General features: G+C 36.2%; 2 protein-coding genes across 15 annotated transcripts; one reads left to right on the forward strand and one right to left on the reverse strand.

Moving 5' to 3' along the window:
* The first annotated feature begins 3,975 nt into the window (after positions 1-3,975).
* Positions 3,976-19,573, forward strand: LOC130729577 (uncharacterized). Of its 11 annotated transcripts, none has more exons than XR_009016046.1 (5): positions 3,978-4,707; positions 4,877-4,946; positions 5,904-9,374; positions 9,737-11,108; positions 12,074-12,414. XR_009016046.1 is itself a non-coding variant. In XM_057581372.1 (3 exons), exons 1-3 carry the CDS (start codon positions 9,773-9,775, stop codon positions 12,178-12,180), a joined length of 432 nt encoding a protein of 143 aa, XP_057437355.1. In that variant the 5' UTR covers positions 9,527-9,772; the 3' UTR covers positions 12,181-12,414. The 11 variants fall into 11 exon arrangements, 1 of the variants encoding a protein (XP_057437355.1); XR_009016052.1 differs by lacking the exon at positions 12,074-12,414 and adding an exon at positions 19,496-19,573 and having other exon boundaries at positions 3,979-4,707; positions 11,039-11,108; XR_009016050.1 differs by lacking the exon at positions 12,074-12,414 and adding an exon at positions 19,496-19,554 and having other exon boundaries at positions 3,979-4,707; positions 5,904-10,027; positions 11,039-11,108.
* LOC130729575 (ABC transporter B family member 26, chloroplastic-like) lies at positions 14,005-23,774 on the reverse strand. 4 transcript variants are annotated; one of them, XM_057581369.1, is made up of 18 exons: positions 23,267-23,774; positions 22,703-22,830; positions 22,285-22,327; positions 21,574-21,618; positions 21,313-21,435; positions 21,120-21,223; positions 20,284-20,338; positions 20,129-20,199; positions 19,103-19,205; positions 17,711-17,921; positions 17,559-17,632; positions 16,963-17,019; positions 16,803-16,877; positions 15,286-15,360; positions 14,935-15,216; positions 14,784-14,845; positions 14,642-14,702; positions 14,005-14,331 (listed from the first exon to the last, which is right to left on the reverse strand). In XM_057581369.1, exons 1-18 carry the CDS (start codon positions 23,648-23,650, stop codon positions 14,251-14,253), a joined length of 2,034 nt encoding a protein of 677 aa, XP_057437352.1. In that variant the 5' UTR covers positions 23,651-23,774; the 3' UTR covers positions 14,005-14,250. The 4 variants fall into 4 exon arrangements, 3 of the variants coding, with proteins under 3 accessions (XP_057437352.1, XP_057437353.1, XP_057437354.1); XR_009016043.1 differs by having other exon boundaries at positions 14,254-14,331; positions 14,784-14,873; XM_057581370.1 differs by lacking the exon at positions 22,703-22,830 and having other exon boundaries at positions 23,267-23,401.
* Positions 23,775-25,526: the final 1,752 nt, after the last annotated feature.

Raw genomic sequence — 25,526 nt, forward strand, 5'->3', positions numbered from 1 at the left:
GCCCCCCATGGATGAGGTGTAATCCTAACTGGATATGTTTGTCCATTTTCAAGTATTAACTTTAAAGAATTCTAAATTTTAACATAAAAGAAATAGTTTATTGGGTTTGCAGCACACAAAATTATAGAAAACTAGTTTTTCTGCGGATAAAGATGAATCAATGAGCTCATTTTTAGGTGTGTTTTATTATCATATAGTGATAATTTGCATTAAGAAAAAGTAGCACAACATTACAAACAAACCTTCTTTTTCAGACCGACCAATGAAGAATAATTAGAGTCCTTACTCGCCGCCCATACATCAGCATTAGAATGCAAATACCTGTGCTTCTCATGCCCTTTCGTTATTGAATTTGAATGATTGTTATAGGACATTAAAATGGTGGGACATTGAAGTGAGCTAAGATTCTTGGCAATTTAATTGGTGTGACACTTGACGAGATCCCAAAGCATCCGAGTTTGATAAGTATCCCACCATCAAAAGCAGTAGTCACTTCGTTTGAATGTCATTAGTGTGCTAATTAAGTGTATTACAATTTGGTTATGTGGAAAAGGATGAAACTGAAAATAAAATAGCAAAACACTATGAAAAAGTTCTACGGTTAAAAATACTTTTTTTTTCATCTAAAAGATAAATTACACATTTTAGGATTGAGCAGTGCTATATGACACGACTGATTTCTGTCGTGTCATGCACGAAATGCATTTTCTGGCGGTTTCAAACCGCCAGAAACGCATAAGTGTCACAAATTGCGAAAACCCAACTCGCAATTTCTGGCGGTTTTAACACTACAAGCGGCTTATAACTGCCACAAATTGACTTCGTGCATTACACGAGAAATCTGTCTCGTGCACTATGGCATTTTCCTTTAGGATTTGATTCCTAAATCTTGCATTTCCCAACCCATATATCTCTCAGCTCTTACCACTAGAGCTATCATTCGATGACAAAATATACTAATAATAATAGTAAAATATTTTAAAGATATACACTAAAATATCTTTATAAGTTAAGTAATATGAGTTATAAAATTATTTAGGCTCATCCATTTAAGCTGAATTGTACTGAACTGAACTATTAAAGTGGTTCATTAAAACTGAACTGAACCAATTACCAAACATTCGAACCGAACCGAATTAGTTTCTTGGTTCGGTTAAATGTTTCGAACCAGTTCGAGTCCTTAGCCATTAAATTGACCGTAAACTTGACTTGAACCATATAATCGAATGAAAAACCTAAAATCGATCAAAATCCCTAAAATCGACACTAAACATGTCTCATACCCTTATGGTCGGTTTTTGGGTTTTTGTCGATTTTAGGGTTAAGGTTTGATTTAGGGTCAATTTTAGGGTTATTGGCCAAAGTAGTTCTCAAAACTAGTTCTTTAAATTGGTTCTTAATATATCCAGCATAAATTGGTACGAAGCAATTCAGTACAGTTCGAATTGGTTTTCATTAACCAGTTCGGTCCAGTTACTGTTTTTTGGAAAGTGGTTCAGTTATGAACCATATTAATGGTTTTGGTTCTTAATGGTTTAGTTTCTAGTTCAGTTACTGTTCAGTACAGTTTTCTTAGAACCATAAACATGCCTAAATTATTATTTGACTAATTATATTAATAATTATAAATATTTTCCTATAAATTTAATTTTTCATAAATTTAGTCATAATATTTTATTATAAATTTATATATTAATAATAAATTTTAAATTTTCATATGCTATTTTTTTTATAAAATTATGGTAAAATAAATTTTGTAAAAAATTTCTATGATACTTATTGTAAAATAGTTTTAATAAAATGAACTCAACGTAATATAAGAAAAATATATTTTGTTGAATTAAATTTTTTATGCTTAACCAAACATTAAAAGAGACAGAGTTATATATTTTGTCTAATTTAGATGTATATATTGTTCTGAAGTTATATAAAAACATGGTGCACGAACCAATAATGTTTTGTTCCATTCTACATTATGTTCTATTTGGTTTGGGTAAAAAACTACTTTGCGAATGGAGAGGGATTTGGTTATATCCTCTACAGGCCCCTCCTTTTTCCTTTACATAGATGTGTGGAGTGTGTGGAGGGGTAGGGTGGGGGGTGGGGTGGGGGGAAGCCAAGCATTTAGTTTAGTTTTTTTCATTTTTACATTGGAAAGATACATTGCACCCTCCATTGATTAATCCCTGGAGCTCCCCACGACCCCACCTAACTGATATGTCATCTCTTACCACTTGAACTATCATTTAAAGATAACATCTTTAGTCTAGTTTTCATTTTTATGTATAGACTAGGGATGGCAGAGAAGCCCGAACCCATGGGCACCCGACCCGACCCGATTTCTTGGGTGAAAACCCGAGTTAAATGGGTTCGGGTTCGGGTTCGGGTTTTACCCGATCACTTTCGGGTTCGAGTTTGGGTTTGGCCAAACCCGCACCCGAACCCTATCCGAACCCGGATCTGTATAATATTTTTTAAAAATATTATTTAACTATCACTAAACTACAATCGAACCACTAGTTACCCGACTATTGAATTAACTACACATGACAGGCGATGAAGTGATTTTCATAGTATGATTAACTACACATAGATTTAGTTTTTTTTTTTAATCAGTGATTCTAAAATTGAAAAACACATTAGCCGTGCCACATGTGTACTACTGCTGTCTGTCGTGCCAAATAGCTACACTCATTTGAACCGGTACCTTCACCGGATCGGCCGTGTTATGAAAATATTGAGTTTTTCCTAGTTAAATTAAATGGATTTACATTGACATTATATCCACGTGTAAGCACTCCATAATTGAGTCGATGCGTTTCACCTATACGTGTAAGCAAACCTTCAATTACTTGAGTGCAAAGTACCATTTAAGTCAAGTGATGACCGAAATATAAATGGAACAATAACATCGAAGCAAGAGGCTATTGTTCTCATCTATTCTTTTGCTGTTCTTTGTAACATCACAAAGAATCAAGAACATGGAAAATCCCTCAAACTCGCATGCATGTGCGCCGCGTAAAGAGGTTAAAGGTGAAGTTGATGATGATGGCCCATGCAACAAAGAGAATAACTCGAAGTCGAAGGAGGAGAGGAATGAAAATCAAAAGCCAAAAGGCCTGCCTCATCAGCAAGTTCCACAACCTGGAGATTTCTCTGCTGAAGCCTTAGACAAAGAGCTTCCACCTACAGAAGCCTAACTTAACCTTCTATGTTACATTTCTCTTGAAGTTGAATGGACACTCTTGCAGGCATCTTCAAGATGTTTAATTTAGTACCTAAAAGTGAACTCTTTTTTGAAACCAAAAGTGAACTCTAAATTGATTTGTTAATTTGTAATTTTTTTTTTGATAGGCTGTTAATTTGTAAAATGAGTAACTAAGTTTGAATTTATTTTAATGCTTAGATTAAAGTTTATGATACTAGTGTAAGAAAAAAATGGTAAATTTTATGGTACGCGCAATTTTAATTGGTGTGATACTCACATTATATAGTTCAGTAGATTTACCACAAATGGAAATTGAAATTATAATTCCATAAGTTATAATTCTAATGTAATAATGCTCTTGTTGACTAGCAACTCAAATGTAGCGACTTTTATTGGTGTCCAACGCTACTTTGAAACGGTTGCCGCAAATCTCGATCCTAGTTTGGGCCTGAGCAACATGGTTTCACTCAAGTTAGATGTCTAACACCAACCGAATAGATGTCATTAATCTTAAAAAACATTATTGAAAAAATACAATTATTGACTTATGAAATACATGATTTTTGTTACCCGGTCAATTTATTCTAGGTATCATATTGTCACGCTTTTGGACTTAGGGATGCCACTACTATTTTTTATGAATTTAATGGACTGCATCTTTAATCATCCAAGGATCATTTTGTGGTTGTTCTTGTTGATTTGGGATACTACTAAGACAAAGAAGAGCACTATAAGCTTGTTGATTGTAGAGTATGTATAGGCTGCCAATTCCAGCTCACAGTTGAATTTTTGCAATTCGTTCTATAGTGGACAATGTGGTTGATGACATTAAACATGATCAAGGTCAAGATTTGTATGTGGTGAGGATGGTAGAGGATTTCTTTAAAGTGAAAGGTTCCACATTTTTTAATAGACTCTGATGATATTTTATGACTTGAATAATAGTGTGTGTGTCTAATATAGATAGTTTGAGGGAAAATATTAGAGGATGCTCATAATTGTTCTCACACCATTCACATAGGATACTTGAGGAATTTCTATTAGTGGGAAGAGATGAAGAAGAATGTTGTAGAATTTGTTTCTAAATGTTTAGTATGTTAGCATGTGAAGATTGAAACGACCCGTTTTATATAATTAGTCATTATATTATTATTATTAAAAAAAAAGGAAAAGAAAAAAAAACAACTAACCTATCTTTATATATAAACCACGCTGCACCCCACCCCATTACTTTCCCCACTCTCTCGATCAATTCCTTTCTTTTCCGTCGGCGCAGACATAAACCCAATGACTTGGTATTCTCTTCTTTTGTTTATTTTCTTGTCATCTTCACAACTAAATACTGCATCATAATCCCACCGCACAGTATACACATTCATGAAGAAATTCATGGCATTCAAGTGGAGGGCTTTTTGGGATAATTTTGGGAGTTAAGGTCTTTGCTCTGAGGAAGGAGAAGGGTACCTACTCTTTCAGAATTGCTTAATTGGTTTATTGAGGTATTTCTACTAGCCATAAATTTAGAGAATAACATTGTATTGTATGTTAGACTAAGGTAAAATTATTTGAGGGTTTTGAGTACATAATTGGGGATTTCATAGTTGCTCACGGGTAGTATGACATAAGATAATTGTTGCTGAAGGTTTGAAGTTGATTTTTGGTGTTCAGATTTGCCGGTTAGTGGTTCGTTTGGTTGTCGCGCAGTTGTGGAGAGCAATCGTGTTGGTTCTTCGTAACTGTGAGTGGTTTTCCAATCACTGTAACTTATTTTTTAATAAATTATACAACTGATGATTTGATTATTTTAGCTTATTGCATATTTATTTAAATTGGGGAAACATGCTTTACAATTCGTGAATTATCTGAAAGCTGGTTTATGAAGTTGATCTGAGTCTGATTCTGAACTGACATGAGAAATATATTTATATTGCTTTGATTTTGGAAATTATGTGAAACTGAGATTGTGAACTTGGAAAGTTGATTTTGGGACTTCTGATAAGACTTGAACTGGTTTGAGAAAACGGTTTTGGGGATCCTTGATAGAACCCCGTAGCCGTTAGCGGAGGTAACGGCCTAGGTGCACCTAGCTAGTTTCATTCCGGGAGGAGAGGGCTATCCGTTAGATGGAGCCGCCAGTGCACGGAAAGGGCTATCAACGAGATGTAGCTTCCCCCGATGAGATTGATGAGATATTACATGATTCCGGGTGGAGAGGGTTATCCGTTAGATGGAGCCACCTCTTGGGTAACATAATCCTTAAGAGGAAAGGGCTATCAACGAGATGTAGCTTCCCCCGATGACACGATGTGACTTGGGAAAGGAAAGGGCTATCCGCTAGATGGAGCCGCCCCTATCGGAGAGGTCATCCTTTAGGAGGAGAGGGCTATCAGCGAGATGGAGCCGCCTCATGGTTCTACATGTGTGACCCTATGATATTGAATTTCTGATTTTATGTTTTCATATATTGACATGATTTTAACTGTATTTATTTGAAATGGTTATTTATGAACTTTATTATTTTTGTCAAGTTCATTGTTGAAATGATTTAAACCGGTATTATTGATGATATAAATTGTTTATACTGAGCTGAGAGCGAAAAACTCGTGCCTAGTTTGTTTCCCCTTCCTGTTCATGGTGGTTGTTGACTGCTCACTAAGTCTTTGTGACTTACCCCATTCATTATTTCCCTTCACAGATTTTCAGGCAGCTTAGTAGCAGACTGTTGTCAGATTCAGATCATTCGACTTATTTCCTTTAGCAGGTTGTCATATTGGTGTCTTTTATTTAATCCTGGTTATCTGCAGCTATAGGGAGTCCTAGGTGAATTTAGATTTGGGATTGTGATTTATTGTTATATTTTAAGAGTTGGCACTTGAGTGCTCGAGTTGATTTTATATTTCACTTAAAATACTGGTTATGGAAGAACTTATTGGCAGATGTTGTTAATTTGTAACTATTGGAATTACAAAAGAGATTCTAGTGTTTTTATATATGTGTACAAAGATATTTTGAATAAATTGTTTGGAAAATGATTCTATAAGGAAGAGGCTTGCCAGGCTAGGGTGGTAGTCTGTGCGCCGGTCACGGCTTAGGATTTTGGGTCGTGACAAAGTTGGTATCAGAGCTTTGGCTGTAGGTCCTACTAGCTGCAGACATGAGGTGGTGATAGAATCTTTCTAGTAAATTGTGAACCGCGGCACAACTTACTTCAAAGATGCTATTAATGCCTCATGAGAGTCTTATTGTTGTGTTCAAGTGTGATTTGAGTTCGTTCCTCATTCACAAAAATCTGATTCATGTCTTATATTTGATGAATGTTCTTTGTTCTAAGGATGCCTCCTAAATTTGAATTTCTGTTAGATGATGAGTCAGCTTATTAAGACCCTCTTTAAGGTGTCGTGGTTGGCGTTGTAGTTTAGGTCAAGGACCATCGTCGATAGGCGCTAGTTATTCACTAATGTAGCCAATGTAAGGTGTTCATATCGAGGTAACGAAATTCAGGGATGACAGAGCTTACAATTGGTATGGAGGAATTATAACATGATTTACAATAACTCGTTGGAGTGATTGTTGGGTAGAAACAAGGGAACCTACATATGGAAATTTATTAGCGTCAGCTAGAGGTTAGACAGGACAGAGAAACAACAAGTAGGTGCCACTAAAGATGTTGAGGTCATGTTAACTGGTCACATAAAGCTTAATTGTCCTACTTTTATGGTACTAGTGCAAGTGAGAATCTACATAAGCTTATTAATGCTTTAGAAATGCTACAGAAAACATTTGGATGCGCACACGTCAGGGAGGTAGAGTTAATATAATTATATCTTATGGTTGTGGTATATGATTAAATTGATGACTTTATGCGCATGAGAGCACTGAGATCACCGCTGGTAGCATAGGATGAATTTTCCTAGAAATTCATGAATCATTTTGTAACAGAGGGAGCTAGAGAGTTTGGAAAATGACTTAAGCTGCTAGAGCAGACAAAGGACAATGACTCTAGAGAGTGTTTCTAGTGCATACTTATCACGATTGGTGCAAAATTGTAGAGTAGATTTTAGGGGTCTTTACAATCCATTTTTATTCTTAGAGCATTTTGCGCAAGATCTACACCTTGTCCAACTTGTGTGAAGTTTTATCCCGTAGCTTGCTTTGGATACGATTAGGTGTGTTGTTAGTGCAATTGGACATTTCATATTATGAGGAATTGCCTTGTGGTTGTGGTGCAACCTTCCTCTAGAAATGAATAAGTGTTATTACGAGTAGCTTTAACATCTTATCTGCCCCTACATCACTTGTTAGACAAGCTATCAGTTCTTATGGCAGAGATCGTGGAGTACCTAAAATTGTGGTAAATGAAATGGTAGTTGAGGTCAATGATATGTTAGGAGCGTCGAGCTCGAGTCTTTGCTTTGACTCATCAAGATGCTTAGGCAACCAATACGGAGGTAGTAACTATACTTTTTATATGATCTTGAGATGATTATGCTTTGCTTAGTGCTAAAGATATATACTCTTTATCATTGTGGTCAACTTAGCGAGTTATCTTCCTTCTTGAATAAGACGCTTGTCTTTGCTGAATCTCTTGGGGAGAATTTGATAGTTGAGTTTGTGCACCATTTTTTTTAAGGTATTGGAGATTGAGAGTCGTTGATAGCCATTATAGCTTAGGACATGATTGATTTTAATGTGATCTTTGGATATAGATTGGTTAATTTTTTGTCAACGATACTTTGGATTCTCATAATAAAGTAGTGAAGTTTAAATTACCTTGAGAGCCATCCTTCTCATTTTCGGGAGATCAAATTTGGACATCATATACTCTAATTTTAGCTTTGAGAACTAGCAAGTTACTAAGGAAAGGATTGTCATGGATACTTGACTTGGGGTAAAAGGATACTCAAGCAGTTGAAAAAAAAAACAGAAGATATTTTAATAGTGGGTGAATATTTGAATGTAATTCTTGGTATACCGCCCAACATGGAGTTAAAGTTTCTCGCAAACTTGGTTCCTAACACTAGTTTAATTTGTGAAGAATAAAGATTGGAGTATACAATTATGTGTTGACTATAGGCGGTCGGATAATATGACAAGATAAGAAAAAATAGCAGATACCTTGCATGGATGAGTTGCTGATTGGTTGCATGTGCTCAATTGTTAAAAAAAAAATAGGACTTGTGATCTAGGACCATCAAAGGAATATTAAGGATAGAATTTTTTTTAGACAACTTTCAGAACATGTTGTGTGCATAATGAGTTATTAGTCACGCTTTTGGACTTAGGGATGCCACTACTATTTTTTATGAATTTAATGGACTGCATCTTTAATCATCCAATGATCATTTTGTGGTTGTTCTTGTTGATTTGGGATACTACTAAGACAAAGAAGAGCACTATAAGCTTGTTGATTGTAGAGTATGTATAGGCTGCCCATTCCAGCTCACTGTTGAATTTTTGCAATTCGTTCTATAGTGGACAATGTGGTTGATGACATTAAACATGATCAAGGTCAAGATTTGTATGTGGTGAGGATGGTAGAGGATTTCTTTAAAGTGAAAGGTTCCACATTTTTCAATAGACTCTGATGATATTTTATGACTTGAATAATAGTGTGTGTGTCTAATGTAGATAGTTTGAGGGAAAATATTAGAGGATGCTCATAATTGTTCTCACACCATTCACATAGGATACTTGAGGAATTTCTATTAGTGGGAAGAGATGAAGAAGAATGTTGTAGAATTTGTTTCTAAATGTTTAGTATGTTAGCATGTGAAGATTGAAACGACCCGTTTTATATAATTAGTCATTATATTATTATTATTAAAAAAAAAAGGAAAAGAAAAAAAAAACAACTAACCTATCTTTATATATAAACCACGCTGCACCCCACCCCATTACTTTCCCCACTCTCTCGATCAATTCCTTTCTTTTCCGTCGGCGCAGACATAAACCCAATGACTTGGTATTCTCTTCTTTTGTTTATTTTCTTGTCATCTTCACAACTAAATACTGCATCATAATCCCACCGCACAGTATACACATTCATGAAGAAATTCATGGCATTCAAGTGGAGGGCTTTTTGGGATAATTTTGGGAGTTAAGCTCTTTGCTCTGAGGAAGGAGAAGGGTACCTACTCTTTCAGAATTGCTTAATTGGTTTATTGAGGTATTTCTACTGGAGGAATTTATTATACACCTCTAAAAACTTGTGCATGGTTGCACATTTGCTTTTTAACCTGCAATAGCAAGTTTAGTAGGTTTTTTAAAAAAAAAATAAAAAAACATATATATTAGTAAACTAATTAATGAAAGATTAGGTTAATTATTAACTCAGTAATTAAAACCCAAAAAAAACAAAATCTTCATCAAAACCCAGATTTTGTTCTTTATTGTGACACCCCAGAAATAAATTATTTTCACCAAGAGAACAACAACAGCATACGAAGCCCAGAGATCAAGTTAATTGTTTTAAAAAAACTCAAATTAATTCTGCAACACTCTTATTTTTTTCTTAATTATGTGACCCAGATCCCTGCAACACTCTCATCACACCTCCACAAACACATGCATCATCCATCATCCGTTGCAATTTCTTTCCCCACAACCTCTGCAATTCAAATCCTCAACCACTCGGTTTCCTTAGATCTGGGTACCTGGAAGAAAGCGTCGCCGGTGGTACACGGACCAGATCCACCACCGCCTACACCGCTGATTGAGGAGAGAAGAGAGGCGGAAAGAAAGGAAGAAGAAGGAATCAGAAGAAGAAGAAGAATCAAACACACAAGCCACCCACAGAAACCCATTAAAGAAGAAGAAGAAGTATGTCTTTGTTGTTGAATCTCACTCGATCTCTTCATCTTCCCTTTGATCTGTGATTTGTTGTTGTATCTTTGTTTTCTCTGGGTCAGGTCTAGGGTGGGATGAGTTCGGTTTTGGTAGTGGTTTTGAGTTTGGGTCGTGGGTCATGGGTGGAGGTTTGGGTGGTGGGGTGGAGGTTTGCGTGGGTTTCGGGTGGTTGGGGTTGTTGTTGGGGTGGGTTTCGTTGGGTGAGTTTGTTGTTATGGGTTTCTGGGTTAAGTGGGTGGGAGGTGACATGGAATTTTCTCTGATGGTTGTGGCGGTGGGGGAGGGAGGAGGTGAAGGAAGCGGTGGTGGTGGTGGGAAAGGGTGAGGTTGAAGATGAGTTGGGTTGCAGTGGGGGCTCTGTGGTGAGGTTGAAGATGAAGATGAAAATATATTTTTTTATTCTGGATTTGAGTGAATCTGGGTTGTTTTAGGTTGAAGATGATGAAGATGGAATTAATTTGGTGGAAGAAGATGAAGGTTGAGGGAGGTTGGTGTTGGTGGAAGAGGGTTTCAGTGATGGTGGTGGTGTTGGGGGAGAGAGGGGATTTGGTGGTGGTAGTGATGGTGTTTGGAGATGGAGGGGAGGGCTTTTGCAGAGATGGTGGGGATGAGTTTTGGGGTTTGGATCTGGTGAAGAAGGGAGTGAAAAGAGGAACAGATTAAGGAAAAAAAAACATTTTGAAAATATTTATTAAAGATAAATGTTTAATTAAGAAAATATGAATTTTGATTTTTTTTTTAAAAACCTGTTATAGTGGGTCAAAAGTGCTTGGTGCAACCTTACACAAGTTTTTAGATGACCATAATAAATTTTTCCATTTTTACTAGCCATAAATTTAGAGAATAACATTGTATTGTATGTTAGACTAAGGTAAAATTATTTGAGGGTTTTGAGTACATAATTGGGGATTTCATAGTTGCTCACGGGTAGTACGACATAAGATAATTGTTGCTGAAGGTTTGAAGTTGATTTTTGGTGTTCAGATTTGCTGGTTAGTGGTTCGTTTGGTTGTCGCGCAGTTGTGGAGAGCAATCGTGTTGGTTCTTCGTAACTGTGAGTGGTTTTTCAATCACTGTGACTTATTTTTTAATAAATTATACAACTGATGATTTGATTATTTTAGCTTATTGCATATTTATTTAAATTGGGGAAACATGCTTTACAATTCGTGAATTATCTGAAAGCTGGTTTATGAAGTTGATCTGAGTCTGATTCTGAACTGACATGAGAAATATATTTATATTGCTTTGATTTTGGAAATTATGTGAAACTGAGATTGTGAACTTGCAAAGTTGATTTTGGGACTTCTGATAAGACTTGAACTGGTTTGAGAAAACGGTTTTGGGGATCCTTGATAGAACCCCGTAGCCGTTAGCGGAGGTAACGGCCTAGGTGCACCTAGCTAGTTTGATTCCGGGAGGAGAGGGCTATCCGTTAGATGGAGCCGCCAGTGCACGGAAAGGGCTATCAACGAGATGTAGCTTCCCCCGATGAGATTGATGAGATATTACATGATTCCGGGTGGAGAGGGCTATCCGTTAGATGGAGCCACCTCTTGGGTAACATAATCCTTAAGAGGAAAGGGCTATCAACGAGATGTAGCTTCCCCCGATGACACGATGTGACTTGGGAAAGGAAAGGGCTATCCGCTAGATGAAGCCGCCCCTATCGGAGAGGTCATCCCTTAGGAGGAGAGGGCTATCAGCGAGATGGAGCCGCCTCATGGTTCTACATGTGTGACCCTATGATATTGAATTTCTGATTTTATGTTTTCATATATTGACATGATTTTAACTGTATTTATTTGAAATGGTTATTTATGAACTTTATTATTTTTGTCAAGTTCATTGTTGAAATGATTTAAACCGGTATTATTGATGATATAAATTGTTTATACTGAGCTGAGAGCGAAAAACTCGTGCCTAGTTTGTTTCCCCTTCCTGTTCATGGTGGTTGTTGACTGCTCACTAAGTCTTTGTGACTTACCCCATTCATTATTTCCCTTCACAAATTTTCAGGCAGCTTAGTAGCAAACTGTTGTCAGATTCAGATCATTCGACTTATTTCCTTTAGCAGGTTGTCATATTGGTGTCTTTTATTTAATCCTGGTTATCTGCAGCTATAGGGAGTCCTAGGTGGATTTAGATTTGGGATTGTGATTTATTGTTATATTTTAAGAGTTGGCACTTGAGTGCTCGAGTTGATTTTATATTTCACTTAAAATACTGGTTATGGAAGAACTTATTGGCAGATGTTGTTAATTTGTAACTATTGGAATTACAAAAGAGATTCTAGTGTTTTTATATATGTGTACAAAGATATTTTGAATAAATTGTTTGGAAGATGATTCTATGAGGAAGAGGCTTGCCAGGCTAGGGTGGTAGTCTGTGCGCCGGTCACGGCTTAGGATTTTGGGTCGTGACACATATCTTGGTCTGACTCAAAGTACCACTGAAAACACAAAAAACAAAGTACCACTGAAAATACAAAAAAAAAAATGAAGTTTATGTAACTCAGTTTATGTTAACTGAATTTAGAAAAGTGAATTTGATTAAAAATAAGTTATAATAAAGTGATTTAGGCACAAAATCCGCCCTCATCACTCTCCACTTCAAGAGGGGAAATTACTTGCTCAGTTGATGCCCAAATTTGCAAAGAGTCCTACATAATATTCTAATCAATTTTTTATAAAATAACATTATGGATTTATCTAAGTTCACCTTTAATCCGGAGGTTCTACAGAAGTCCTTCAGAGTATTTGCCACCAAGTGCATGTGCTCCTTGCTTGGCAAAAGAGTAAGATATCATCTGGAAAAAGAAAAAAAAAAAAGAAAGAGAGATCCCAACTCCTTAGTGATGCAAAGTGGAAGCCAAGAGTCATCTTTAGCTAAATTTTGAATCTGAATGGCCTCCTACAATGTAAAAAGGGATAGGGGTGAGAGAGGATCTTTTTTGCGAAGGCCTCTTTGCGGCGCAAAAGACGAGAATTTACGCTCTGTTTGGTAGAGTAGAGAGAGATAGAGAAAAGAGAGTAGAGAAGAGAGAGTTTGAGTAGAGAGAAATAGGTGAGAAATAGAGTAGATTTTGAGGTTGTTTGGTATGATAGAGATAAAGGAGAGAGAGAGATGGAAAATAATGAGGTGGAAGAAAGAGAAAAATTGACTTTTGATTAAAAAAACATTTTTTATTATAAAGGTGTCAGAATGCATTTAGTGGCGGTTCTGTTTAGTGGCGGTTCAGAACCGCCACTAAATGCTAAGAAAAGGACAAAAAATATATTAGTGGCGGTTTGGAACCGCCACTAACTGCACCGGAATAAAAAAAAGCACCCCACGTGAATCTCTTCGCAAAATGCGAAGAGATAAAAAAGTGGGTTTTTCCCACCCTCAATCTCTCTCTCCCACCAAACAAGGTATTAGAGTCTATTCCATAAAATAGAGATGCTAGCCAATTGAACCCAACACATGATGAGATCCACGACAGATGGAGGATACCCAAAATCATAAAGAATGGCGTGGAAGAAGTCCCCGTTCACTCCGGTCATATGCTTTCCAATCTTAAGGCCACCAATTCTCCACCACCTTTGTGAGTGTGTATCATGTGCATCATCTCCTAAGCTAGGATGATATTGTTTCCAGGCAGCACGTTAATAGTATGAAAACACATTATTTTTTGAGATTTTGTATTTGAAGACTTCTGGAATTTCTTTATTAATATAAAAATTTGCGAAAATCAATATGTATTGGTTAATAATAAAATAGATGGATAGAAACACTATTGACATCCATCCTCTCCTTTCAAAATCTCAAATCCTAACTTTTTTCTTTTGGTGCTGTGAGAAAAGAAAGAAAGAAAAAAACACATTAACCGTAGACTAGAGAACAAACTTCCCACAATATCAGCATATGATACAGAATGATGAGGGGAAGTGAGCAGGACTATATCTTCATCAGAGGCAGCACCTTTTTCTTTCGGTCATTAAAACCTTGAAGGCAGCCTAACGGCACTTACATTGAAGATAAACAACTCCTAATGAGTGATTCAACAGTACTACAACATAAAGCTAAAAAACCAAGCATAGAAACAACTAAATCAACAAGCCCTAAAACTCTTCCGTATGCACATCCTGGTCACCAATCTAAGCCAGCACCTATTTTGGCCAAATTATCTGGCATAGTAGCTACCCTCCCTTGAATCAAGTCAAATTATCATCTTGAATTTTATTTAACTTTGCATAGAGCCCATCATTGAGCAAAAGCTCCTCATGGTTTCCCATCTGGAAAAAAGTAACACATTGATTATGTAATGGCATTAAGCTGTCTATAAATATTGAAGTAAATAGTGGCAGAAACTTCTATGTTACTAAGGCATTAATTTAAATGTGGACAGAAATGAAGCTCACACCTAAACCATGTCAAGATCAGCTTTTCATAAAGGAAAATATCAATTAAAAAAAAATCTCTAGAAGCTGAAAAAGAAAAATGCAAAACCATACAACTACACTACTGTGTCATGTCTGCACCCTGAAATCACATTCTTTTGGACTAAAATATAAGATATAGTAGCTATGTTCAACTGGAAATCACCTCAACGATGCGGCCATCATCCATAACCAATATCTTGTCAGCAGCTTTTATAGTAGAAAGCCTGTGAAAATAAAGTTCAGCAATTTCGATGCGGCTAATCTTCTAAAGAAACTAAAACAAAGCAAGATAGTTAAGGATTTACCTATGTGCTATGATAAAGATGGTTCTTGATTTAGATTCATCTTTTAACGAATACAACACATCCTAAAATAAGAATTACATGACATGTAAACTGCTGCATGGTCAGCTTTAATATTTAGAACTTTCAAAAAGCTAAAATTTAAGAAATATACCTTGATATAATGCTCACTCTCAGAATCTAGGGCACTGGTTGCTTCATCAAGTATCATAATAACTGGATCCCTAAGAACGGCCCTGGCAATAGCAATTCGCTGCTTTTGTCCCCCACTTAGTGCATTGTCATCAACAAGGGTTTCATAGCCATTAGGAAGTGAAGAAATAAAGTCATGGACACACGCCTGTTTTGCTGCCCGTTCAATATCTTCTTGCTTTATGTTCCCAGGGCAGCCATATTTTATGTTTGACTTGATGTCCATGTGAAATAGATGGGGTTCCTGTTTGAAACAAAAAATTCAGAAAATGAATGTTTAACTACTTATTAACTAAATTTGCAGTAGCCTAACCTGTGCCACAAATCCAATGTTCTGCCTCAGCCATCTGATATCCAGCTCTTTAAGAGGGAATCCATCAATGTATATCTGAGTACATATATAGAGTTTATGAGAAATGATTACCAGGATCTTTATATATTTAAACATGACTGACTGTGACATCAGATTTCAAATAGTCACAATAGGTTGTTAAATTTATGCCATGAATGTAAAAGATCAAGAGGCAAAGGTATTATTTTTAAATGCTAAGCATTTTGCAGATATGTTTAGGTGGAATGTGTTGGAAATAATGTTAATAGGGACAATAAGTATAATATAATATGTATAATATCGCGTAATCATTGTAATTAGATATCCTAACAACTAGATTCCTCACTCCATTCTATTCTTTCATCAGTTCCTCCATCCCTTACCCAGTTACCCCTTCCTAGTCCTTGGGTCAACATGTTTTGCTCAGAATGTCAGTCACAGGTTGAATAACTCTTGCTCGCTCTGACAAGTGTGCCTTCTTGGAGTAAACGAGGTCTCAAAAGGGTTTCAAATGTTAATCCATATCTCTTCATCATTTCCTAGTATCCTTCTTTGAGTCTATACCTTACTTAGGGTCCACATTATCTATTCCTGGATCTGAGTCTACCTTACCCCGGTTGTTATCCTCTATAACTATTGCTCTTCACCACCTAGATATGTCTCATGCTTGAGAAGATCCAACTCCTTCACGTCCTTTGCAGGTTTATCAGTCTCGACCACAGCTAGCCTTAACACCACCAGGGACTGATTAGACCGTTAATGAATCTCCTTTGTAGCCAACTCCCTCTTCTGCTCTGACCCTTCTCCTTGAGATTGATATCCACATTGCACTTCGGAAAGGTGTATTTTCAACCCATAATCCTTCCCTTAATTATGTTACTTTGGGTTATCATCAATAGTCTCCTCTTCATTACGCTTGTATTTCCTCAACTATTCCTAAGACCGTAAGCGAGGCATTATCTTAGCCTGAGAGACAAGCTATGATTGATGAGATGTGTGCTCTTACGAACTGTGGTGTTTGGGACCCCATTTCTCTTCCTCTTAGGAAGTCTATTGTAGGTTGTCGGTGGATTTTCATAGTCAAAGTTGGTATTGATGGTCAATTTGATCACCTCAAGGCTTGTTTGGTGGCTAAACTATAAAGGATACAAACAAGTGTTTGCTTGAATTACTGGAACACAATCTCTCCCGTGGCAAGAATGGCCTCAATCAAATTATTCTTATTTGTTGTTGCTATTCTTCACTGACCTCTAGGCTCTGTATCAACTTGGCATCAAGAATGTCTTCCTCCAGGGTGACCTCACAAAAGAAGTTTACATGGAGAAACCTTCAGGATTTGTTGCTTGGAGGGAGTCAGCTAAACTATTTGGCATGACTCAGAGTGAGGCTGACCACTCAATTTTTAATCATTACTCAGCTGTTGGTTGCATTTATTTGATTGTTTATGTAGGTGACAGTCATTTCCAATTTACCAGGATTCAAAGATATAAACTATTTACCTGACCACTACTAGGCTCATAGAGACGCAGTAAAAGGTTGACCAATGTGCTCTTTCCACTACCACTCAGACCAACCTTGTCAAGGTAGAGAGAGATGTCCAGTTAATCTTTGACTACATCACACCCATCAAATTACTTCGAATGAAGAGAGAAATCTTACAATGGCAACAACTTGATTTGCTTCTACAGAGAAGTTTAAGCATTCTAGAACAGGCATCTGTTCAAATGGCAGAAATAATTGAAAAGTAACAAGCATTTAATCAGATACAAACACAACAATGCCTCAAAATTGGGTGGTATAGTAAAAGGTATGCATGATAAAAAGTGAAAGACTAAAAGGGCTTGTAGTGATGCCAAATATTATGGTAAAAAGTATGCGAGATAAAAAGTATGCGACACAACTATGTCTCAAAATTGGGTGTTGTTCGAGCACGTGGCAGCTCCATGAATGGCTTACAGAATAGGAAAGAAATATCATGAACTAGTGTGGACTGTGGACACCCATGAGGTACATGTGAAAGTATTGTGCAGGATTTAAATTTTAAATGTATTTTTCAAGTTTCCATGATTAAAAGGTATATAAAAATTTATTAATATCAAGAATATATGGCAGTAGAGCTTCAGTATGGTATTACAAGACATAAAAACCTAGTTTGCAATTAATATGATACTGAAGTAACCTAAACATTTTTTTTAACCTAAACATGTTTCTTATAACGAATGGAGCAAAAGACACTAAATAACAAAAACCCATACCATAATCCTTGCAGGATAATAAAATGATACATTTACAAACTGAACATGCCCTGCAAACCTCTGTAACTTAACTCCTGTATGAAAATGGAAGCACTATTAAACATTATCTAATTCCATACCAGAGGAGTAAGGGGAACTTAGCAATGACTTACCTTTGGCTAAGAATTGGTCACTGGGCAAAAGATTCATCAGTTGGAAAACTTTCTCAGATGCTCCAATGGACTGCAGTAATGATGATAAGCTGTTTGTCACCCTCCAAGTAGCATAAATCAACCACTCACAGTATAATACATACTTAGTAAGTTGCTCAACAGTTACACCACAATTGAGAAGAGACATCCCTCCTAACAGCACCGCAAATACCTGAGCAAATTGTATTGAGAAAACAAAAATAAATAAGATATTTGTATCTTATATAATGACTTAAAAAAATATGCAGTGCGTCAAAAACTTCTGAATCATTGGTCAGTTTTCGAAGGTTTAGGTTTGTCATGAACTAACCATCTCAAAAGCTTTTGCTAGGTGAAGACACGTAAATGGTTTTATATAATTTCTAACAAGCCCCTTATGGGCTTCACCCAAAAAAGAAAGAAAACCACCTAAAAGAGGGGGATGAAGGAAATATTTTTCCTCTCATTCTAATAAAAGTTATAGAAACTGAACAAAAGTACACTAAGATAAAGGATAACTCTACTCTTTTTCCCCATTTTTCTAAGGGGTACACCCCTCATATCAATAGTAATTTCCTAAAATACCCTCTGTTTTATTGTTTACCAATATCTAAAACCCAGTACACCTTTTTGGTAATATCGCACCGCGAACTGCAACCCGGTAGAGCTTAAAAATCCAAATTGCTTCCAGGTTCTTATTCCCAGTACAGCTTTTGGTAATTTATACACCGGAAACTTAAGATCTCGCAATTTAATTTGAATAGTACCGCATTTTTAAAAATCCGGTAGTATACATTAATATTGCCGGGACTTAAAACCCAGTAAGTCAGTAACGATATGGATTTTTATATTCCAGAACAGTATCCCTAACAATACCGGGAAATGGAAAATCCAGTAGTTTATTTTTCCCAACTTTCTATGTACCAAACTTTTGAATTTCCTGTAATTTCTAAATTATGCATTACCGGCTTTTAGAACCTGGTAATGTGTTTTTGACATACTAGGTTTTAGAACCCGGAATTTAAACATATATATACCAGAACTTTGAAACTCCGCTAGATGAGTTTTTAACATCAAACCGGGTAAAATGTAGATATGCTTCACCAATTCCACCGCTGAACTTATTGGCTGAGGGAAAGTTGAGCAAGTTATGGTTAGGGAAAATGGTGGGGAGTGAGGGTAAGAGAAAATGGCGGGGAATGATGGTGAGGGGGTGAGAAAGTTTTGGGATGCTAAAAAGAAGGGGGGTGCAAAATGGGGTGTTAATAACAACCCCCCCCCCCCCCCTTTCTTAAAATATGTAGCGTGAAGAAACTAAAGCATGCAATTATTGGTTACAACTATGAATTATTTAACAAGGTTGATGAGCCAAACCTGAGTTGAACGGTAAAGGGAGTTAAAGCTCAGGTTCCAGAGCCCATAAGCCACACTCTCTCGACCACTTATTAATGCTAATCTCTGTAGCCATTGCTTGTACCTGATTACATATAGTATAGGTATTTTGAATATCAAGTAGTAACAATTTACCCAAATGTATTATATTGCATAAATATTCCAGTATCACACCAGGATGCATAAATGAGTTCATTTCCTATCAGCTAAAGCTTTCAAAATGGCTCCTAGTTAGTAATTTAACACTGTTTGTTACAATAATACAATGTCAGATTTTAAAGAGTCAATAATTCTTCTTCAAGCAAGTCCTTTATACCTATCGATTTAATGCAGTTTTGTCTTCTGAGTTGTACTTTGTTTAATATTGTGGAACAGGGGAACATAAAATGAACCTATCACACCAGGATGCATAAATGAGTTCATTTCCTATCAGCTAAAGCTTTCAAAATAGCTCCTAGTTCGTAATTTAACACTGTTTGTTACAATAATACAATGTCAGATTTTAAAGAGTCAATAATTCTTCTTCAAGCAAGTCCTTTATACCTATCGATTTAATGCAGTTTTGTCTTCTGAGTTGTACTTTGTTTAATATTGTGGAACAGGGGAACATAAAATGAACCTATCACACCAGGATGCATAAATGAGTTCATTTCCTATCAGCTAAAGCTTTCAAAATAGCTCGTAGTTAGTAATTTAACACTGTTTGTTACAATAATACAATGTCAGATTTTAAAGAGTCAATAATTCTTCTTCAAGCAAGTCCTTTATACCTATCGATTTAATGCAGTTTTGTCTTCTGAGTTGTACTTTGTTTAATATTGTGGAACAGGGGAACATAAAATGAACCGTAAGAGCCTTGAACTTGGCACACACGGTCAGGTTCTGGGCTTCCTGTCTAATACAGTTTGAACTTTGAATCTTTAGGATGTCTATGATACATATGAGATATTTTACCATGCTTTATAAGTAACATCAAGTCAAATATAGCCCATAAACAAAACAAAGCACCTTTCAAATTCTTGTTTTGCTGTTCCATACACTCTGACAATTCTTATCAAAGTAAGTGTTTCCTGAGCTACCTGTAATAGAAAAATATATTAATAATTAAAATAAGATTCAGGTCACTATTCTAGGAATAATATATACCACTATAACACGTATACGTCATTGGCACAGGCTGTGAAATCTTGGGTTAACTTTGCTGCTTTTCTTTGGTACCTATTAAGATAACAAATGCATGCTTTAGACAAATCAGCACTGCCAAGGTACGAAGAAAACGAGAGGCATATCTATGGTTGATTTAATCTGTAACCATTTGAGCAATAAGCACATGCAATGTACCTCACCTACAGCAAAACATATTTTTCATCTTTAAGTGCAACAAAGAAAACCATTCATCTAAGATACAATGTCCAGAAAAACTAATACGTCATTAAGTTTGTCATGCCACTCCTATCTAACACAAAATTAAAACAAACTAGAACTAGAACTCTAATTAACGAAAAATTACAAACTAAGAGTCTAAGACTAACACCAAGTTCATGATTATGTGCATGTCAGCAGTCTACTGGCATAAGTTCATTGCACGAGAAGGTTATGCAATAAATTGTGTTTATCTACTATATCATTTCAATAAGCAAACAATAACAGAAAGGATGCAGAACTTAACAATTTACAGAAACCAGCTAGGAAGCCAAGCAAAAGGGAAGGAAATATTAATAAAATTTAGAATACATCAGAAAAAAATTAAACAGCATATCTAGTCCCATGATGTCTATGTATCTCTGTAAAAATAAATAATGAGAGAAAAACTTGAGGCTTAGACAAATTCAAGAAAACACGTTTTTTTGGGAGGGGATAAAAGAAGAATTTCACTAAGATTAACGAGAAGATTAATAATGAGAGATAGAAGGCTACGAGATCTCTTAAAAAGATGACAATAAAAGGAGGCCCACTACCCAATCCCTTAACCTAAACCAGAAAATTTTGTGATACTTACCGGCCATAAATCAGGAATATTGTAGATAACATAGAACAAATCACCAATGCAGATAATGCCAGAGGCCAAGATAAAGCCAGCAAATTAATTATTGCTCCTGTTCCCTATACATCAAACAAAAAAAACAGATAATGCAAGAAAAATATAAGATCAACAGATTAATCCAAAACATTAATATTGTAAGAATTAAGACCTGCAAAGTGTTGCGTAATATCAACTGAAGATCATTTCCTATAACGTGAGATAGTCGTTGACAATCTGCTGCAAGTCTGCTTGTCAAGGCACCAACTTTTTCTTTATCGAAATAGGATATGTCCTACATAACAGATAATACAACCATAAGATAACCATAAGAAAAGAAGAAAAAAAATAGAAAATCAACACAAATAAATAACCAAGAAATGCTAAAAAAACACCCTTTCGCCCATGTCTTTTCACTTTGTATAATGCATACCTGAAAAAGAATGGCTGTATATAAATTTTCTCGCAGACGCCTTACCTGAAAATTGATGCATGGAGCATTGGATGGTTATGAGCTCTGAATTAGACAACAACAACTGTGCTTAACAAAATAAAACAAAAGCACTAATCTGTATTGGAGGGGACAAACTAACTCTAAGATAGCAATAATTGTTAGAAATAATAACATAAAATCATTCTTGTGCCTTCGCCGAATAACTTAAGCTTTTGGGGCAGTTGGTTAATGACATGGTATCAGAGCTTCTGTGACCAAATGGTATGAGTTCAATCCTTGCTGTCCCCAATTATGCTAATAACAAATTGAATTTCAGTTTAAGTGGAACAGTATTGACAAGGCAAGATAAAAGGAATATAGATTCCTATTATAAATCAGAACTAAAAACTCAGGATATGTCTTGTCAATATTTGACCAACAAACAATAAACCAACAGCATGAACAAGAATAACCAAAGTTACATGTGTTTTCTCTAACACGTCCTTATCAAACAATCTCTTTCTACTGTTAAAGACTGGCCTGAGCATCATTCTAGATGAGCTCTACTAACTATCGTCCAGCATAAAATGTAAAATGATCCATAATTCCATATCAATGGCATGGGTGGGATGGACAAAAAACATCCTAGCATATAAAAGCTGAAGCATCCACAAAGATAATTGGAAATAGGTGAGATCAAGGAACACTCACCAAGGTCACATTCAAAATTCCAAAGCAGCCACTTCGCAGACCACTGAAATTAAAATGAGAGAACTAAATAACCACCCTCTCAATCCTAATACTGAAACATAAAACAAATAGTTCATTTCAAGATAAAGAAATTAATTGTGTCAAGCGTTCTTTTTTTGGACAATGGCAGAATTAGCACAAACAAAAAGGTGTTTAACATAAGGTTTTATCTCCTAACATTCAGGTCACGAGTTTTCAGAGTTCAGAGACAAGTAGCCTTCAACTTTTACACTGTGACGTGAACCGAGTTACTTCTGGACAAGCTCCTTGTTTATACTAGGGTGCACTAGGCTGGTTGGGTAACTTTAATATTACTAGAGGTTTTGGGAAAAGTGACCACACAAAAGTTAGGCAAAGAAATGAAGGCTATAAGAATCACCTGCATATCCCTGAAGAGAAACACAGAAGAACCAAAAAGAGTGCATTCCTAGAGAAGGCAACAGTCTTACCACTCTGTGCTGAAAATATTGATGCTGCCAATATACTTGGCATGGTGATTTCTGAAAGCTGCATCAGCAGAATAAGAAAAAGGATTGGGAATAAATACTAAATTAATAGATTGGGAAAAACATGGGAAATATGACGAAGCTACCATACAATACTACACATTTACTTGCATAAGTCATTTTATGATACCAGTGCTTTTACCACCCATTTATAAAACAAAACATTTTAAAGTACAAGATCTGATATGATAATAAATACTATCTCAGTCACCAAAATGATGGTGTGCTCAGCTCACTGAATTGTACATTTAAAATCACACTGGTGTTGAATGATACTACACGAAGCATTCATTGCAAGATAAGACAATAATAAGAACATCATCATCATCATCATCATCATAATAATAATAATAATAATAATAATAATAATAATAATTGTTATTTAAAAAAATATCAATTTTTCTTGGCAGATTCAGAACAGTAAGTAAACCACTCACAGCAGCGACAACAAGTGACCCAAACGCCACAAACGCAACCCACTGCTCATCGGCAACCAACTCCCACATTCGCCGGAGAGCGGGGAACACCGCCGTCGCATCAGCATCATCGTCTTCCGGGTGCTCCGGTAAGGTCCACCAGCTCCCACCGGGGAAAATGGACGCCAGGAACTCGAGCCGTTTCCCGATAACTTTCTGGAACCCAGAACCATCTTCCTTGCTCTCCGATGCGGCGAGTCGGCAACGGGTCTTTGGGGTCGTAACCTGGAAGAGAAAGCGGGTATTGGGGTTGTTGAAGTTGCGGGTGAAGGCGTGAGATTGGGGAATGCGGGAAATGCAGAGGTTGGGGTGTGGCATGTGAAGGAAATTTGGAGTAGGGGACATGGTTATGGTTATTGCACAAGAAGCCAACTAAACATCATGCTTCTTCCAAAATTTGTTTTAGCTTTTCTCATTTCTTTCTTTTGAAACTCCAAAATAAAAAAAATAAAAAAGTTTTTGAAACTCAAGACATTTTAAGGGAGTGGTGAGGTTGGTGAAAGATAAGAAGAGGATAGGTAAGGGATGGAAATTTTTTTTAATGGTAATTTAATAAAGTGTGAAAAAAAAGGATGACATAAGAATCAATTGAGTGGCACAAAAACTAATGCCCGACATTTTACCTTTTTTATTTATTTATTTATATCTCATCTAGTAATCTTTGTCTCACTTTTTTCTCTCGGATCCCTTTGAGACCAACTTTTGGAAGATCAAGAACTTGATGAGACAAGATTGTGAGGTCTCTATTAAGTGGATTGCCAGAGAGTGTAACTCAGTTGCTCTAACTTGCTTGAGCGGAGGAGAGATTATTATATTTGTACGTTCGAGTGCTAGAGGTCCCTCATATTAATTTGGAAACTCTCCTGTTGAGAGATTCCCTGCTTGTGCTTAGTTTTTTCATTTCTTGTTTTACTTTTCGATGTATAAAATAAATAGGAGTATAAATGTGATGATAAAGCTTGTAATTAGATTAAGTGATAAAAATTCAATTCCCTTTACATAAGAATTTCAATTTAAATTAATCAGAGTATAGAATGCCCCACACCATAAAACTATCCGTGTGATAAAAACAATTAGGAGTAGTAAAATATTGTCCATTGTGGAATGAAAGATGCTTATTGTACAATTTTATGGAACTAATCAAGTAATCAACATATAAATATCTATAAAATAAGATAAAAGTGATTCTATTCAACTAAAGTAAAATCAAAAACATAAACGTGTTTGTGAAATGTAGAAAACTCTTGGCAGCTTCTTCCATACTTCCATTCATGAATTAGTGGATTAGAAAAATACCTGGGACAGAGGACGACCCCACCCACCATGGTTAGTGGCACGTTAAGATTCCTTACTTGTCTTGGACTTGGATTCCATTCCACCATCACTTATGTAATTGTTCGCGTACGGACACTTTTTAAGGAAAGCTTTTAGCTTCTTTTTTAGTCTATTAGTCTACATCACACATATTTTATGAGAGACACTTCTCGAGTTGGGTAGAACCTCTAAAGCATGCATTTAGATATTAGTGGAGTTAATACAAAAATACATTTATTTTAATGTGCTCAAAGGCTATTGCGTTCAATATCAGCTAAGGGACTCAAAGGATCTATAGTTAAGTGGACCTCCGAGGACTAACCAAGATAACTGGAAGTGAGTTTCGTCCAATTTATAGTCGAGTAGACTCAAGCGTACACATTTATAACGCCACTGCAAGGTTGCTTACAGAAAATTGTTATCTTGAAAGGCTTTATTAAGGCACAACGCCTCGAGTACGACTACTACCACATCTTTATATATAAGTTGGCTCGTTCATTTACATAAACATTAGTCATTTGCTAGCTCAATTCTTCTATGACTTTGAGCTTCTTTCCAAATACTCTCCTACTAACTTGAGCATTGAAGTGCCTTTGCATACACCTCTGAGGTCGTGTCAAGAAAACACCATCGTCGCGAAATATCCTCCTTGGATTGTGCAGCGCGGGTGGGAAGGAAGCATAATCAATTCTCAATGCAATGGTTTAAACACGTAAAAGACAACAATCTAGTGGAGAATCTATGTCGAGAAGTGTTCTTTGGGAATGCCTCGTGTGGATTATAGTGAAGAACCAATTCCTCATAGACACATAGACACACTGAGAAACATATGTCGAAGTTGAACAAATTTATTAAACGAATTGAGAAATGATTCAAAGTTTTGGAGATATCATTCCATGTTACTCAA

The sequence above is a fragment of the Lotus japonicus genome, chromosome 1 (assembly GCF_012489685.1).
Source record: "Lotus japonicus ecotype B-129 chromosome 1, LjGifu_v1.2".
Classification (NCBI taxonomy): Eukaryota; Viridiplantae; Streptophyta; class Magnoliopsida; order Fabales; family Fabaceae; genus Lotus; species Lotus japonicus.

What these genes read in the sequence shown, in the direction of transcription:
- LOC130729577 (XM_057581372.1), top strand. Translation starts at nt 9,773, where the DNA reads ATGCATCATCCATCATCCGTTGCAATTTCTTTCCCCACAACCTCTGCA. An exon ending in CCATTAAAGAAGAAGAAGAA is followed by an intron (nt 10,028 to 11,038) that starts GTATGTCTTTGT and finishes TTTGGTGTTCAG; the next exon opens with ATTTGCTGGTTAGTGGTTCG. An exon ending in CGTGTTGGTTCTTCGTAACT is followed by an intron (nt 11,109 to 12,073) that starts GTGAGTGGTTTT and finishes ACAAATTTTCAG; the next exon opens with GCAGCTTAGTAGCAAACTGT.
- LOC130729575 (XM_057581369.1), bottom strand. Translation starts at nt 23,650, where the DNA reads ATGTCCCCTACTCCAAATTTCCTTCACATGCCACACCCCAACCTCTGC. An exon ending in GGTCACTTGTTGTCGCTGCT is followed by an intron (nt 22,831 to 23,266) that starts GTGAGTGGTTTA and finishes CTGCTGATGCAG; the next exon opens with CTTTCAGAAATCACCATGCC. An exon ending in ATGATGGCCGCATCGTTGAG is followed by an intron (nt 14,332 to 14,641) that starts GTGATTTCCAGT and finishes ACTTTTTTCCAG; the next exon opens with ATGGGAAACCATGAGGAGCT.